At 42.2% G+C, this 14319-nt stretch overlaps 1 protein-coding gene across 1 annotated transcript in view; it reads left to right on the plus strand.

The window, feature by feature from the left end:
* ATRN (attractin) overlaps nt 1-14319 on the plus strand; it is a 123903-nt gene that overhangs the window by 81607 nt on the left and 27977 nt on the right. The window contains exon 24 of the mRNA XM_011974926.1: nt 12285-12346. Within this exon, the coding sequence (XP_011830316.1) occupies nt 12285-12346 (62 nt within the window). The remainder of the gene's footprint in view (nt 1-12284; nt 12347-14319) is intronic.

Consider the following 14319-nt stretch of genomic DNA (forward strand, 5'->3'; position numbering starts at 1 on the left):
ATGCCTATAGTCCCAGCTATTCAGGATGCTGAGGCAGGAGAATTGCTTGAACCCGGGAGGCAGAGGTTACAGTGAGCTGAGATTGTGCTACTGCACTCCAACCTGGGCGACGGAATAAGACTCCCTCTCAAAATAAAAATAAAATAACCATTAGAGAAATGCAAATTGAAAGCACAATGAGATATCACTAGACACGTGTCAAAATGACTAAAATTAAAAATAGTAATAACACCAAATGTTGGAGAGAGTAGGGAAAGATTGGATCACTCATACATTGTTGGTGGGAATATAAGATGGTACAGTCACTCTGGAATATAGTTTGTCTGTTTCTTAAAAAACTAGTGTTATACTTATAACCCAGCAATTGCATTCCTAGGCATTTATCAGAGAGAAATGAAAACCAGTGTTCTCACAAATATCTGTACACCCGTGTTTATAGCACTTGACAGTAATATTTAACAGCTTTATTTATAATAGCCCAAAACTGGAAACAAGCCAAATATTCCTCAACAAATGAATGCTTAAATAAGTGATGCTACATACACACCATGGCCTAATACCCAGCAACAAAAAGAAATGAACTATTGATATACAGAAACACAACAACTTTGATAAATCAAAAGCAGATTTTGCTGATTGAAAAAGAAAATCTTAGAAATTTATATATGGCATGATTGCATTTATATAACATTTGAAAATGAAAATTTTAGATCTTGTATTCCTACACACATAGTGAATATGTATCCCGAAGCTTCAAATTTCTCTGGCTTCTTAGGACTCTGATCTCTAGACCCGGTTTTAAGGGAACTTACCTGATTAGGTCAGGCCTACCCACACAGAAGGAGGGAAGATACAGAGCGTGCCCGTCAGGAGGTGGAAATCTTGGGGGCATTCTTAGAATTCTCCCTGCCATAGACTGTATTTGGAATAGAGCTTGCAGGGGTTTCAGTTGTTTCTCCGATCCGAAAGGGGTTGAGCTCTAGGTTCCAGTTAGTATAATTTCATTTTGGCAACATCTCCTGACACTATTAAGATATAGGTTATGTGTATTTAGTAGGTTATTTTCATGTAAAACACTTGATTAGGGTTCTAGTAAATAAATTTTATTAACTCATTTTAAGTTGAGATTGTTTTTGTACTGACATACCTCTCCATATTCTGAATCTAATTGAACATCATGTTTTGTTGCTTATAGCTGACAAATGATTAATACTTTTTAGATTCTTAGTGAAAATCTTGACTTAACGCTGCTGACACTTTTCCCAGTCTGTGCGTATAAGCAGGCTTTTGTGCTGGAGGTAGCCATACTTGTTGCCAATGCCGAGTTCTAGTTTTTTTCCTTCCAGTTCCCTATTGCTCCACCCTCTGAAAGTCACTGAAATGGTTTTAGAGCTTTCATTCTAGAGGGAGCTCTTCCCCACACTTACTTCTAAGAAGTAATAATTTTAAGTTTCAGAATCAAGGAGATGTTGATTTTCTTCCTGGTTTTTTGGTGCTCCTTATCTGGGCTCGATCACTAACTTAAATTAAGATGCACTTATGAACACTGCATTCAGGAGCACTTGTGAAAATAAACGATGGCATGCTCACCGTTTAGTTTGCCAAGATTTCCTTGAAAATGCAGGTAAGTTCTATTGCAAGCGTGTCTTTTTGCTGTTTGGTACAAATGACCACACTATTCACTGTGACTAGACCCGTATCATCGTGTGTTCTCAGTCCTCGCACGACAGCCTGGTTGATACTGGTTCTCTCTGCTTTGGGAACCGTATCTGGCTGTGCGCTATGTGGAGGGCTGAGCTGGTGTCTTCCTGGGTAGGTACATCATGTTCTCAACAAGGGCTGCATGTTTCTTTATTGCTGTTTTTCCCCCAGAGCCTTAGCTTTTCTAGATGTGTAGCGTGGCTCTTAAATACACACATTTAGCAACTGTGCAAATTCAGTAAAAATGGAGAGACTTATTTAAGGAAGAGAGTAGGGAAATGTCTAAATAGTGCAGTGTAGGCCATTCAGTTAAATTTCAGTATGGCTTTCAATGCAGGCAAAGCCGTTTTGCCTTTGATTCTCATTTTTTAAATGAGATTTTAAAAATTGAGATTATCATTTTTTTAAAGCAAAGTAACTGAAGAAATCTAATTCTCTACTTGGAAATTTGTGTAAGCATTGGGGCTTTAAAATGGTGATACTAAACTCAAGTTCCTTCACTCTGAACCAATCCCAGGATTCTTTTCCATAATTAGGAACAGATCAAACTCTATAACTGCTGAGGGAATTTGAAACTGACTATAAAAATCTTTGTAGATGCAGTTAAAAAACAAACAAAACCCACAGAATGAAAAGTCCTGTTTCTAGGAGGGTGGCGGGTGTGTTGGGGCCGGTTGTGCCTGTTTTTTGATCGGTTGTTCCTATGGGTGAGCACACTTCCCTCTGCCCCTGCTTTCTGAAAGCTATCCTAGTTCTCCCCAGTAAGCCGGGGCTCAGCCAGCTTCAGCTATGTTCATAGTTTAGGGGTGTAGGTATTCGAGATAAAAGATGGATGGGCAGACAGTGTGTGTGTGAGGTGGGAAGGTGAGGTGGTGAGGCTCTGGCTTGTTCCCGACTCTACAACAGAGGTTGTTACTGTAATGTGAAGCTAATATAGAAGCTGTCTGCATGCTGGGTGTTTCATCTACTGTTTTATGTAAGAGGCCAGTGTTCACAAGTAGAGGCAACACAGAATTGGTATTGAGAACTGGGCATTCATTTAGATTTTAGAGTTCTGTTTATGGGTGCTAACAGGATCGCTATACTGAGCAAGGGATGTGTGAAACTTTTGTTCACTTGGATGTGCTTTTTTTCTTATAACAGCTTTATTGAGATATAATTTACATACCATACAGTTCACTCATTTAAAGTACACAATTCAGTGGTTTTCAGTATATTCACAGAACTGTGCAGCCACCCGTCACCACAGTCAATTTTAGAATATTTTCATCACTTCCAGAAGAAGCCCCTTAGTAGTCAGTCCCCATTCCTCCCTCATCTGGCAACCCCCAGTCTGTATTTCCTGTGTCTATGGATTTGCTTATTTGAGTCACATCATGTTTTCAAGGTCACCTGTGTTTAGTATGTTTCAGTACTTATTCCTTGTTGTTATAGCTGAATAATATTCCTTATATGTATATACCACATTTTGTTTATCCATTTTTCTATTGATGGATACTTGGGTGGTTTTCACTCTTTGGCTATTACGAATAGTGTCAGATATACTTTTCATGTTTATATTTACTGTATAATAACTGCATATCCGTACCTCCTGGTGTTAGTTATCTGTATCTTAAGAGTTTTAAGAATTATAAAGTCATGCTGTAATTCTAGCACTTAGGGAGGCCAAGGCGGGCAGATCGCTTTAGCTCAGGAGTTTGAGACCAGCCTGGGCAACATAGTAAAACCCTGTCTCTACTAAAATACAAAAAATTAGCTGGCTGTGGTGAAGTGTTCCTATAGTCCCAGCTACTTGCAAGGCTGAGGCACGAGAATCACTTGAACCCCGGAGGCAGATGTTGCAGTGAGCCAAGATTGCGCCACTGTACTCCAGCTTGGGCGACAGAGCAAGACTCTGTCTCAAAACAAAACAAAACAATACAAAAAAAGAATTAAACTGTACTTAAAGTATGTGTCTTTCTTTGTTTCAAACTATATTTAAGGTTCTTGTACAGCCCTGTGGGTTTCATCATAAAGGAAAAATGTGTCATTCCTTCGTCTCGAAAGTCCCATCTCCTGCTTTTCAGCTTTGGCTTTGGTTTGTCTCTTGTCAGCTCTTTAATGCTGTTGTTCTCTTGGGTTTCATCTGGACTCTTTTTCCCTGGGTAATCTCATCCACACCATCTGGGAACATTGCCTGTGGCTGGATGGGTAAATCTTCATCTCTAGCAGACTTCTCTCCTGTGATCTCCAGAGCCAGAAACCCACTAGACTTCCTTAAAATTCATTCAGCCAGCAGACTTTCTGGCCCAGAGCAGCAGCTGTGAGTGGACAGCAGGCACTTCCATTAGAAGCTCAGTGTTAGAGGTGTGCCCATGCGTTCCTGGGAGCCATGAGAGAGGAGCGGAGTGCTCTGTGTCACCTGAGCCCAAGTTAAGAGAGACCACACCAGAGCTGATCCCTAAGGAGCGTGGGAGCTGGGGAAGGGGGTGTTCATGGTGGGGAAAAGGAATGACCTGCCCTTTCAGGAGCTACCAGGAGTTTAGCAGAGCTGGTGACAGTGCTGTGAGCAAGGAGGTGGAGAGCTGGGGAGGGCCATTATGAAGAGACTGGAGACTGTGGGCTGTGAACTGGAGTCCAGATGTAACTGGGAGTCGTTGAGATGTTTTAAGCCGAAAAGTCACCAAAGATCAGTGTTTAGAAAGACCCCACTGGCAGCAGTTGGGAGTGTGGATTGGAAGGAGCCAGGCCTAAGTCAGGGAGTCCAGGTGGAATTCTTGTGTAGAAACGCAGGGAAGGGGACCATCTGATGACACACATCCCATAGCAACTTCCTTTCCTCCTCTTCACCTCCACAGCGGAGTGTCTGTTTTCGCCATACAAAGATTCCTTAATGGCAAGGACTGTATTTTATACCTCAGTGTCCTCAGTGTCCTGTGCTAATCAGTTGGAGATACTCCCTAAATGTATGCCATATGAGTATATAATTGTTAGTAAGAGGGCTTTATGGTAGGTACCAGAACTTTTTCTTTTTTACAACTTTTATGACTTTTATAAAGGAGCCAACACCTTTTTCTGATATTGTCAGAACAATTGCTGACCAGTGCTGTGGGCTGGCTGAGGTTGGAAACCAAGAATTTGTTATCTTAGTCTATGCAGCGTAGAGTTAGAAGATTGGATTGTTCTTGGTTAGAATTTTGTCCAGAGAGTTAGAAGGTAGAAGAAAAGGGAGGGCTGAGGACATAAACATCCAAATTTTACAAAGCAGATAGTTAAGTGCTCCTGTCTATATTGAAATAGTAAAGAGGGAAATGATTGGAGGTCTGGGATATGCTTCAAAATAATATGATCATAGGGAAAGTAAGTGGAGTGCGGATGAAACAAGGTTGACCATGAGCTGATAATTTACTGAAACAGGATGATGAGCACGTGAGGTTCATCATAGTGCTCTTTCTACTTTTTAAAAAGTTTAAGATTTTCCAAAATGAAAAAGAAGCTGGGCATGGTAGCTTATGCCTGTAATCCCAGCACTTTGAGAGCCTGAGACAGAAGGATCACTTGAACCCAGGAGTTTGAGACCAGCCTGGGCAATATAGTGAGACCCCCATCCCTACTAAAAAAGAAAAAAATTACACAATGAAAAAAATAATACAGGTGGTAGAAGAAGAAATAAAGGTATGAGTATATGATTTGGCCTCCTAAAGACAACTCCAGGAGCATGCCTCTGCTGGGCAGGCGTGCAGCATAGTGCACCCTGGAGCTGAAGTTCTGTTCGCCTTTACAGGAAGCACACAGCATTGTACGGGGGTTTTACCAGTTACCGGTAGGCAGTCTCTAAAACACTCAGGGGTCAGGGGCAAAACTCCCTCTCCCTCAACCCAGCCCACCTGCCTTGGTGAGAATGAAAAACGGAGGTTCCCAGCAAGCCTCCTGCCTTCACCCCCACGCACAGGTGCATTAGGGTTTGAGGGCTTCTCCCTGTGGGGCCCTGGAAGCTGCCCTTCAGTGGGCTATGGCTGCATTGTCTCCTGATCTTGTAGCTGTGTGTGGGTAACAGGCACATTGTCTCCCCATATCCCAGAGAGTTATGTCCATTTCCTGTCTGTAGTGGCATCTTTCCATCACTGTCACCCTCAGGATAATGGCACAGGAACTAACAGAGGCACTAAGAGCAGTGATATATACTGGAGGGAGGGGGGCAGGGCTGATGACCAAAATCACCTTCTGTTTCAGTAAGAAGTTGGTTAAAATGATGCCTAAAATGGATAGATCAGGAACTAATAAAAACATGAATGATAAAAAGGCAACTCCCAGAAGAACTGAAAAGTGACCTAGTTAAAGGTGGGGGCCCCTGGAGAGAAGCCTTCAGAAGAGCAGAGGAGGAGCAGGGAACATTGCTTCATGACTAGCCTTTCAGTACCCTTTGATATTTCAACTATATATGTAGTTCTCTAATGATTTCTAAATTGTTAATGAGTGTGATAGAATAGAAATTCTGGAGAATGGTAAAAAGGAATTGCTAGGAGAAAATCAGAGAAAGAAAGCATAGAGCAGTATTGAGGTGGGAGGTTGGGAGCAGACAGATGGTGAGTGTTCGTTTGCATGGCAGGAATGAGTGGCTGAATAGTATTAACTAGCCATGGGGCTCTGACCAGAGCTTGGGTATACAGTTTCTGTGCCAGCACAAACCAGCATTAGGTGTGTGGTGTGTGAGGCCAGGTGATGGTCATATGGATGTGGTCCAGAGCTGTGGTCTTGACATAGAGTTCCATATATGAACTTTGGTGGTTGTTGTTTTGTTTCATTTTTAAGAAAAAAGAAAGAGTTGTTTTATGTCACAGCAAAACTCAAGGAGGTGACAGCACAAGACCCAAGTTAGAATATACTCAGCCAGGGCTCACAGAATCTTCCATCCTTTGCAAAGCCAAGGCCTGAGTAGAAAGGCTGTTGGCTTATAGGGCTAAGCTCTTACGGGAGGAATCAGTCCTCTTCTGGCTTCCGGCCTTGCAGTGTCCAGAAAGGAAAGATTGGCATGGTCAGACCAGGAGCCCCGTGGCAGCCATGGGCACTTAGGCTCTCTGTGGTTCTGATGTGAGCGGTGGACACTCACGAGGTCTTCAGTGTCTGCAGACACTGGCCTCAGGGAGAGTAGAGGAGCACATGGGCTCATTCTGGGCTGAGCTCTCACCCTTGGTGGAGCCACTGGTCTGCAGGGGTCCATGGGAGCCTGCGGAGATTCTGCCCAGTACATACATACCTTGCGTTTTCTCAGACCCTGACAGATGCTGCCTTGAAGCAGAAAGACTTCACCTCACAGGGTGGCCAGCTGTCCTTTCTCTTCCTCTCCCTGTCTTGCGTGCTTATAATAATGGATAGACAGACATCTCCACGGTAGGAATAATACAGCCCTTCTGCAGTCCATGGTTCCGCAGCATATGGTCAGTAAACTTAGATGAGTGCTACATAAAGTGTAATTAGTTCTGCACCACAGGGTCTTACCTTCCTAAAAGGAAACTCTGGTATTGACTTAGAAATGCCAGTTTTATCCTTCCGACCAGAACCCAAGTCCTGACTGAGGCCAGAGGCAAATGAGAGGTCCTTTCTTCTCTCTTTTCAAATTTTCTGATTAAGCAGTGACTTTTCCTAGTCGTTCAGTATTCATTCATTCGTCCATTTATTCAAGCTTTTGAGTACCTACTTTGTGGATGGCACATAGTAGATGCAAAAATATCACATTGTTATGTGGTAGTGGAATATAAGAAATGCCATACTTCCTTATTTTTATGGTAATCTTGGACTCAGGTTCTACCCACTGTACTTAATTAGAAATTCATTCTCAGCCTGTTTTGGCACAGACCTATTCTCTTCCCTCAGGAACATACAGAAACCTCAGGGCTGAACTGAGCTCAGAGGTTGGGGAAGGCCCCCTGGTCTGATCTTCAGTCGCTGACTGCTGTGCCCGATTCCCTGGCCCCTCACTCTTGAGGGCAGCATCCTCACTCTCGTGTGGCACAGGCTTGGACATAGAATGACACTTAAGCTCCAGAGCCTCCCTAGCCTGCCACAAGGACACCTCACATTCCCAGGCACTTTCAGAATGTGAAACTTCCCCTCCATTCCCTCCCTTTCCCTGCCTCCAGGTTTCAGTCCGGCCTCTCCTTTTGTTTCAAAGCATTGTCCTGTCTTCCTTCACCCTTATCCTTCCCCATCTCCTTCCCACTCCCCAAAAGAGCCAAACTAATTATGGGGCTTTAACCTTCCAAGTAAAGGTGAGAATATTTTTTTTTTCAATGCAGTTCCTGAAATGCTAAAGAAATTGTCTAGGGAAAGGAGCACAGGAGGAGTTTTGTTTTGTTTTGAGACAGCCTCGCTCTGTTGCCCAGGCTGGAGTGCAGTGGTGCGATCTTGGGTTACCGCAACCTCTCCGCCTCCTGGGTTTGAGCAATTCTTGTGCCTCAGCCCCCCAAGTAGCTGGGATCACAGGTGCACATCACCACTCCAACTAATTTTTGTATTTTTAGTAGACACAGGGTTTTGCCATGTTAGCCAAGCTGGTCTCGACCTCCTGACCTCAAGTGATCCACCCACCTCAGCCTCCCAAAGTACTGGAATTACAGGCGTGAGCCACTACGTCCAGTCTGATGTTTAATAATTTCTTACTTCAGAGTTTCCTGAAGTGTGGCCTATGGAGACTAGTATCAGAATCACTTGAGGAGCTTAAAGATATAGAGATAGGGATAGGGCCTGGGATTCTGACTTTGTTGTAAGCTATCCAGAGTTTGAGAGCCATGGCCTAGTTCTTGGAATACAAAAGTATATCTGCTCTTGTATGGGAGGTAGGGAGTTACCTTTTCATTCATTCTTCTACAACAGTAATTTAAAAGTTAGGAATCGGTATTTTCGTAGACAGAAGATTGCAGGAATCCTCTTCTCAGGATATCTATCTGTACACAGCCATGGTATATGGTAAACCAAGTTTGTCCAACCCATGGCCCGCGGGCTACATGCAGCCCGGGACGGCTTTAAATGCAGCCCAACACAATTCATAAACTTTCTTAAAATATGAGGGCTTTTAAATTTTTTTTTTAAGCTCATCAGCACTATCGTTAGGATTAGTATATTTTATGTGTGGCCAAAGACAATTCTTCCACAGTGGCCTAGGGAAGCCAAAAAGATTGGACACCCCTGTATAGACTGTGATTATCACCCGCCCTGAGAGGGAAGCAGATCAGTGGTGAGGGAGCGTAGAGGAGAGCCTGCCAGAGTTTCCAGTGGGGCCAGGGGTGCTGAAAAAGGGAGGCAGTGATGTGCTGAGCCAGGAAAGACAGGGAGGACCCCCATGCACACAGGCAGGGAGGCTCTCTGGTGACCGTCTGCTGTCAGGTATAGTAATGTAGTGAGCAGAAGCACTTTTGGCTGAAGCGCAACATTAGTGGTTGAGGAAGTGCAGGTCCATAATATCTTACCCCAAACCCTGGGGCTCACTGAGCTTCCGAGTTCAGAGTTTTTCAGAATTGATGAACACATTCCGGAAGGCCCATGGGGCAGATACACCTTAGACATAGTGATGAAAGTGGAGTTGGAATTGGGTTGTGGAAGTATTAGGACGTGAATTCTAGGTTTCTTGGAGTGTGGAGTATGGTGTCTACTGTTTGGAAATGTAGAAGAATGACATTATGAGTTTTATTTATAAAATATAATTAGAATTTCTTCTTTATATTAAAATAGATTTTTATATAGGAAATTTTCGTTACCTTCAGTATCAGAAAGGGCCCCAAATCCATTTCATCATTTCCATAATAAATTATGAAAGAAAGATTTGATTGTGATATTGTCTTTAAAAATGAAACAAAAAAGTATGGGAAAATAATTTTAGAGTTAACAAAATTTATAGTTACAATCACGAAGCAGGTATGATCCTGCTTCATGAGCCAAATTCATAAAAGAAAAAAAAATCAATCAGATCTTACTGAGTTCTATGAGACAGATCATTATTTTTCTTGTTAACGTATTGGCATTTATTCAGCAAATGCTTATTAAGTGCCAATTAATGTATCAGTGGCTGCTTTAGGCACTGGAGATATATGGTCAGTGGGGATAAGGGGAAGTCTCTGTCCTCAATCCTCACAGATCTTATTTGCTATAAGTAAGCGTGCAGATACGGGCTATGAATTAAATAGAGCAAGATAAAGAGATGGGGGTGTGGCTTCAGTTGTGCACAAGGTGCCCAGAAATCAGATAGCTGCATCATGGAGTCCTTCACTTGAGACTGATTTCACAGCAGGATGTAAAAAGCAACAGCCAGGAAACTCCTCAGTTTTCCCAAAGTCCTCTCTTAATCTCGTTCAGAGAATTATGAAACACTTCCTATGCCTTCATCCTTTATCCCTTCTTCAGTTGATAACTGAAGGGCTAAATCTGCCAAGTCTTCCTTTGCCAATGGTTTTGTGTGAGCAGTTCTCCAACAGCACTTCCACTAAAATCTTGTCTTTTGCAAAATTGATTTTACAGTTGGTTTGCGTTGTATGACTGTGAGTAGCAAAAGCCCAATTTATGCTTGTTATCAAGTTTATGCTTTTTACATTGAGTAATTTTTAGTTACCTAGTGTAATTTTTAACAGCACTCCCCTTCATTTTCAGAAGTGTTCAGTTTGAAACAGTAAGTTCATCACCTTATCAGTCAAAGATTGACCAACAAAGACTGACAACAGTGGGTGGGGTGTTCAGCAGAGTTAGATGCTTCTAAGTGGTCAGTGCATTCGTAAACATTTTCATCTTACGAGTTTTGCCTCCTCACACAATCTTGTAACTATGGAGACTTAGATGATAAAGATTCAACATAAGAGGACCCCTTTAGAGTCTTGGGTACCAGCCATACTGGCAGCTGTTTTATATGAGGTTCTTTATGATTATAATTTGGACATGAACATGGAGTTGTCCTGCTTCAGCAAGAAATCAGGCTAATAACCATTAGCATCCAATGTGGGGAAAGGCGGGGGCTGCCCTGAGGAGTGTTGTGTGGCACATGAACACCAGATAGGTCCTCAGACAGTGCAATTAGCATCCTGTGGTTTTTGGCATCTAGCAGGGAGTAAAAGTATCTCATGGATTCTTTAAGTGTAAACACTAAGGACACACGTTTTAAAAGACTGAAATCCAGACAGGGCTGGGGTGTTCTCTAATCTGTTTCCTTCTCTCTCTTTATGTGTTATAACTTGGATTCTTCATTGTTTATATAATTGTCCTCCAGTTGACCTTGTTTATATAATTGTCCTCCAATCTTATTTAAAACTTTTATGTGAGGACCATGGCTCATATTCCGCAGCTTTCCTTCTCTCGAGGAGCTGGAAATGGTTATTGTGATAAATGAAGGACAAGAAAAGAAAGTGGGTTTCTGTTTATTATATGAAATTGATGTAACTTTGTATTTCCTATTATAAATGGTGGCCAGAGGGAGGACACAAAAGCTTCAAATTCCAAGCCCCATAATGTACTATGGCTTGAGTAGTGTTGGAACTTATTTGTTTATGGAATGTCAAAAAGAAAATACGGCCATCAAGAAAGCAAACAGTGGAAGTCTCTTTTCTGACCCCTGTGAGTCTGGCTCTAAAAACAGTGCAAGGGTTGGGGTTGTGTGGGACTAGGAAAGCAGATCCTGGTCATTTACCTTCCTGTATTTGTCATGCAAATTGTCTGTACTGGGATTGTCACCTTGGTCGGTGATTGTTTCATTGATAGTACCATTGTCTCTCCAAACAGAGCTGAGTTCCCTAAAAAAAGCAGGCAAGGCACCACAACATCTGGCTAGTAGCATGTATATTGTAGGTGATAGTAAGGATGCAATTCTCGTGTTTTATCAATTCAGAGGTATGCATTTTTTCGTGGACTAATATCCCTGAAATCACGATGTGTCTTATGGTCAGTGATTTAAAAAGCATTATTATGTCATAGTTAAATTGACAGTGTTTTTCCTAAATAATACACAGAATAATGCCTTTTTCAGCCAATGTTATTTTAGAGTTGATGAAATATGTTGTATTTTTATGTTCTTGCTATGAAGACTATTAACTGTATAATAAAATTATTTAAGCTCTGATGACGTATTGTCAGATGATGTTCAGTGTAGCAAAATGTGAGGCACAATTTTTTGTAAAAGGACAATATCTTGCAGTCAGTACACACTGAGTACATAAATGTTGACAGAATGAAGAGCACAGAATGGGGCTGCCCACCTGGAGGCAGAGCCATGAATCGGTACTGAGGCAAACAAGGAGAGCTTTGTGTGGGTGGAGGCGCAGGGCGGGAGCGCCAGGCTTCATGGAGGCGTGCGAGGGTCTCCAGGGTCAAACGAAGAGAACCTCAGAACTGGTATGAAGCTCAGAGGGGGTTGCAGGAGGCCGTGCTAAAGCCTTAGCATATTGCTATGGGGCTGGCAACTAAACAAGAAAACTAAAAGGGTAAGGTACTTTTCCTTAAGTGAAAAAAGTTTCCTTAACTTCTTTAAAATGTAAACTCTGTTTTCAGCTTAACTCTTGAAATGAGAAGCCTGAATCCGTGGTGGTTTCATGACCTGCATAATCACACTATCTGTTTTTCTGTCACAGATTGCCTTCTCCCAGCACAGCAATTTTATGGACCTGGTACAGTTCTTCGTGACTTTCTTCAGGTAATTTTGCTTATACAGACTCTCTCTGTTCTTTTGATTTAGGCGCTAGATACATTAATAGAGTATCAGCTCCTAAAAGATAAAAGAAAAATCCTGTGTTTCCACCACAGATTAAATTTACTTCATATGTGTTCCTGAAAATTTAGATGTCAGTTACAATAATATAAACTCAGTCTAGCATGATAAAGTGAAAACATTTGTTCTGTATGTTCTGGCTTCCGGCGGGGGGCTTTGCATGTATCCTGTATTAATTCTGCATGTATCCTATAGATAATTTGACTCTTCATATGGGGGAATTGGGGACTAAAACAACATTTAATTAATAATGGTTACTGATGTGAGCTACATATATGCTTATTCTTGTTCAAGAGATGATTCTGGTGATTATCCAAAGTTTTAAAGCTGAAAGTGATTTTTTAGTGCCCTGGGATTTTCTCTTTTATTTCCATAGATTTTTTCTTAGTTTAATTTTATCTTTATGGTAATACTATGTACGAATAATTGAAAAAGACAAAAAAAGTGCTGCAGTTTTTAAAACAGAAAGCAGCAATAGCCTGCCTTGCACCTTCCCCACCCCATGTCCCGCAATTTAAATTGTTTTAGTTTTTTACTTCTCAGTGTTTACACTTGGTTTTTCAGTTTTCTCTTTTGTCCTTCTGTAGAGGATGAGAATATACTGTGTTACATGGCCTCCCCTAGCATCTCCCCTCATACCACAAAAGCATACAAAAGCCCCTTCTTCTCTTTCATTTAATACCATTGTATCACAATGCATGGCTAAATCAGTGATCCCTATTTATGTTATGGCCAGAAAACTCTTATTTACAGCTGCATTGAACAGTGATTACACTACCACATTTTTTGGGTAGAAGGATCATTCTTTGCTTATCCTACATGTAGTATTTTCCATGTTTTGGTTTTTTAATTGTTTGATTTTTCTATGTGTCTACTCCTGATTTATCACTATACTCTTGCCGATGTACCTTTAGAACAGTAAAAAATAAAATAAAATAAAGTATCACTGTACTATGACAGAACTGAGAAATTTCACAATGGTCACACACAGGAAGGTGTTCTCTTGGTTTGAATTTCTTTTGGAGTTGCCCACCCTAGAACCCTTCCGCCTCCTGCCCCCAAGTTCACTTGTTCCTGGGGCCTGCTGCCCAACTGTCATTTGGAAACTTCCTTTGCCTTCCTCCTATATTGAAGTCTTTGTTTCCCAGATCCCATGTCTTCATCTTCCTATCCATTCCCTCTTTACTGGAGCACATTCTCCAGATTTATGAGAAAAGATGCCTGGGAGATAACTTTACTGTGTGCTCTCCTGACTGAAAATATCTTTATTTTATCCTTACAATTTGATTGAATTTCTGGGGGCAGGTGCTATGGCTCACACCTGTATTTCTAGCACTTTGGGAGGCTGAAGTGGGTGGGTCACTTGAGCTCAGGAGTTTGAGACCAGCCTGGACAACATGGCAAAACCCTGTCTCTACAAAAAATACAAAAATTAGCTGGGTTGGTGGTACAAGTCTGTAGTCCCAGCTAATAAGGAGGCTGAGGCAGGGGAATGGCTTGAGCCTAGGAGGCGGAGGTTGCAGTGAGTGGAGATTGCACCACTGCACTCCATCCTGGGTGACAGAGTGAGACCCTGTATCAAAAAAAAAAAAAAAAGTCCGACTACGGAATTCTAGGTTCAAAATCATTTTCCATTAGAATTTAGAAGACATAGGCCGGGCGCGGTGGCTCAAGCCTGTAATCCCAGCACTTTGGGAGGCCAAGATGGGTGGATCATGAGGTCAGGAGATCGAGACCATGCTGGCCAACACGGTGAAACCCCGTCTCTACTAAAAAATACAAAAAATTAGCCGGGCGAGGTGGCGGGCGCCTGTAGTCCCAGCTACTCCGGAGGCTGAGGCAGGAGAATGGCGTGAACCCAGGAGGCGGAGCTTGCAGTGAGCTGAGATCCGGCCACT

The sequence above is a fragment of the Mandrillus leucophaeus genome, unplaced genomic scaffold (genome assembly GCF_000951045.1).
Source record: "Mandrillus leucophaeus isolate KB7577 unplaced genomic scaffold, Mleu.le_1.0 Scaffold101, whole genome shotgun sequence".
Taxonomy (NCBI): Eukaryota; Metazoa; Chordata; class Mammalia; order Primates; family Cercopithecidae; genus Mandrillus; species Mandrillus leucophaeus.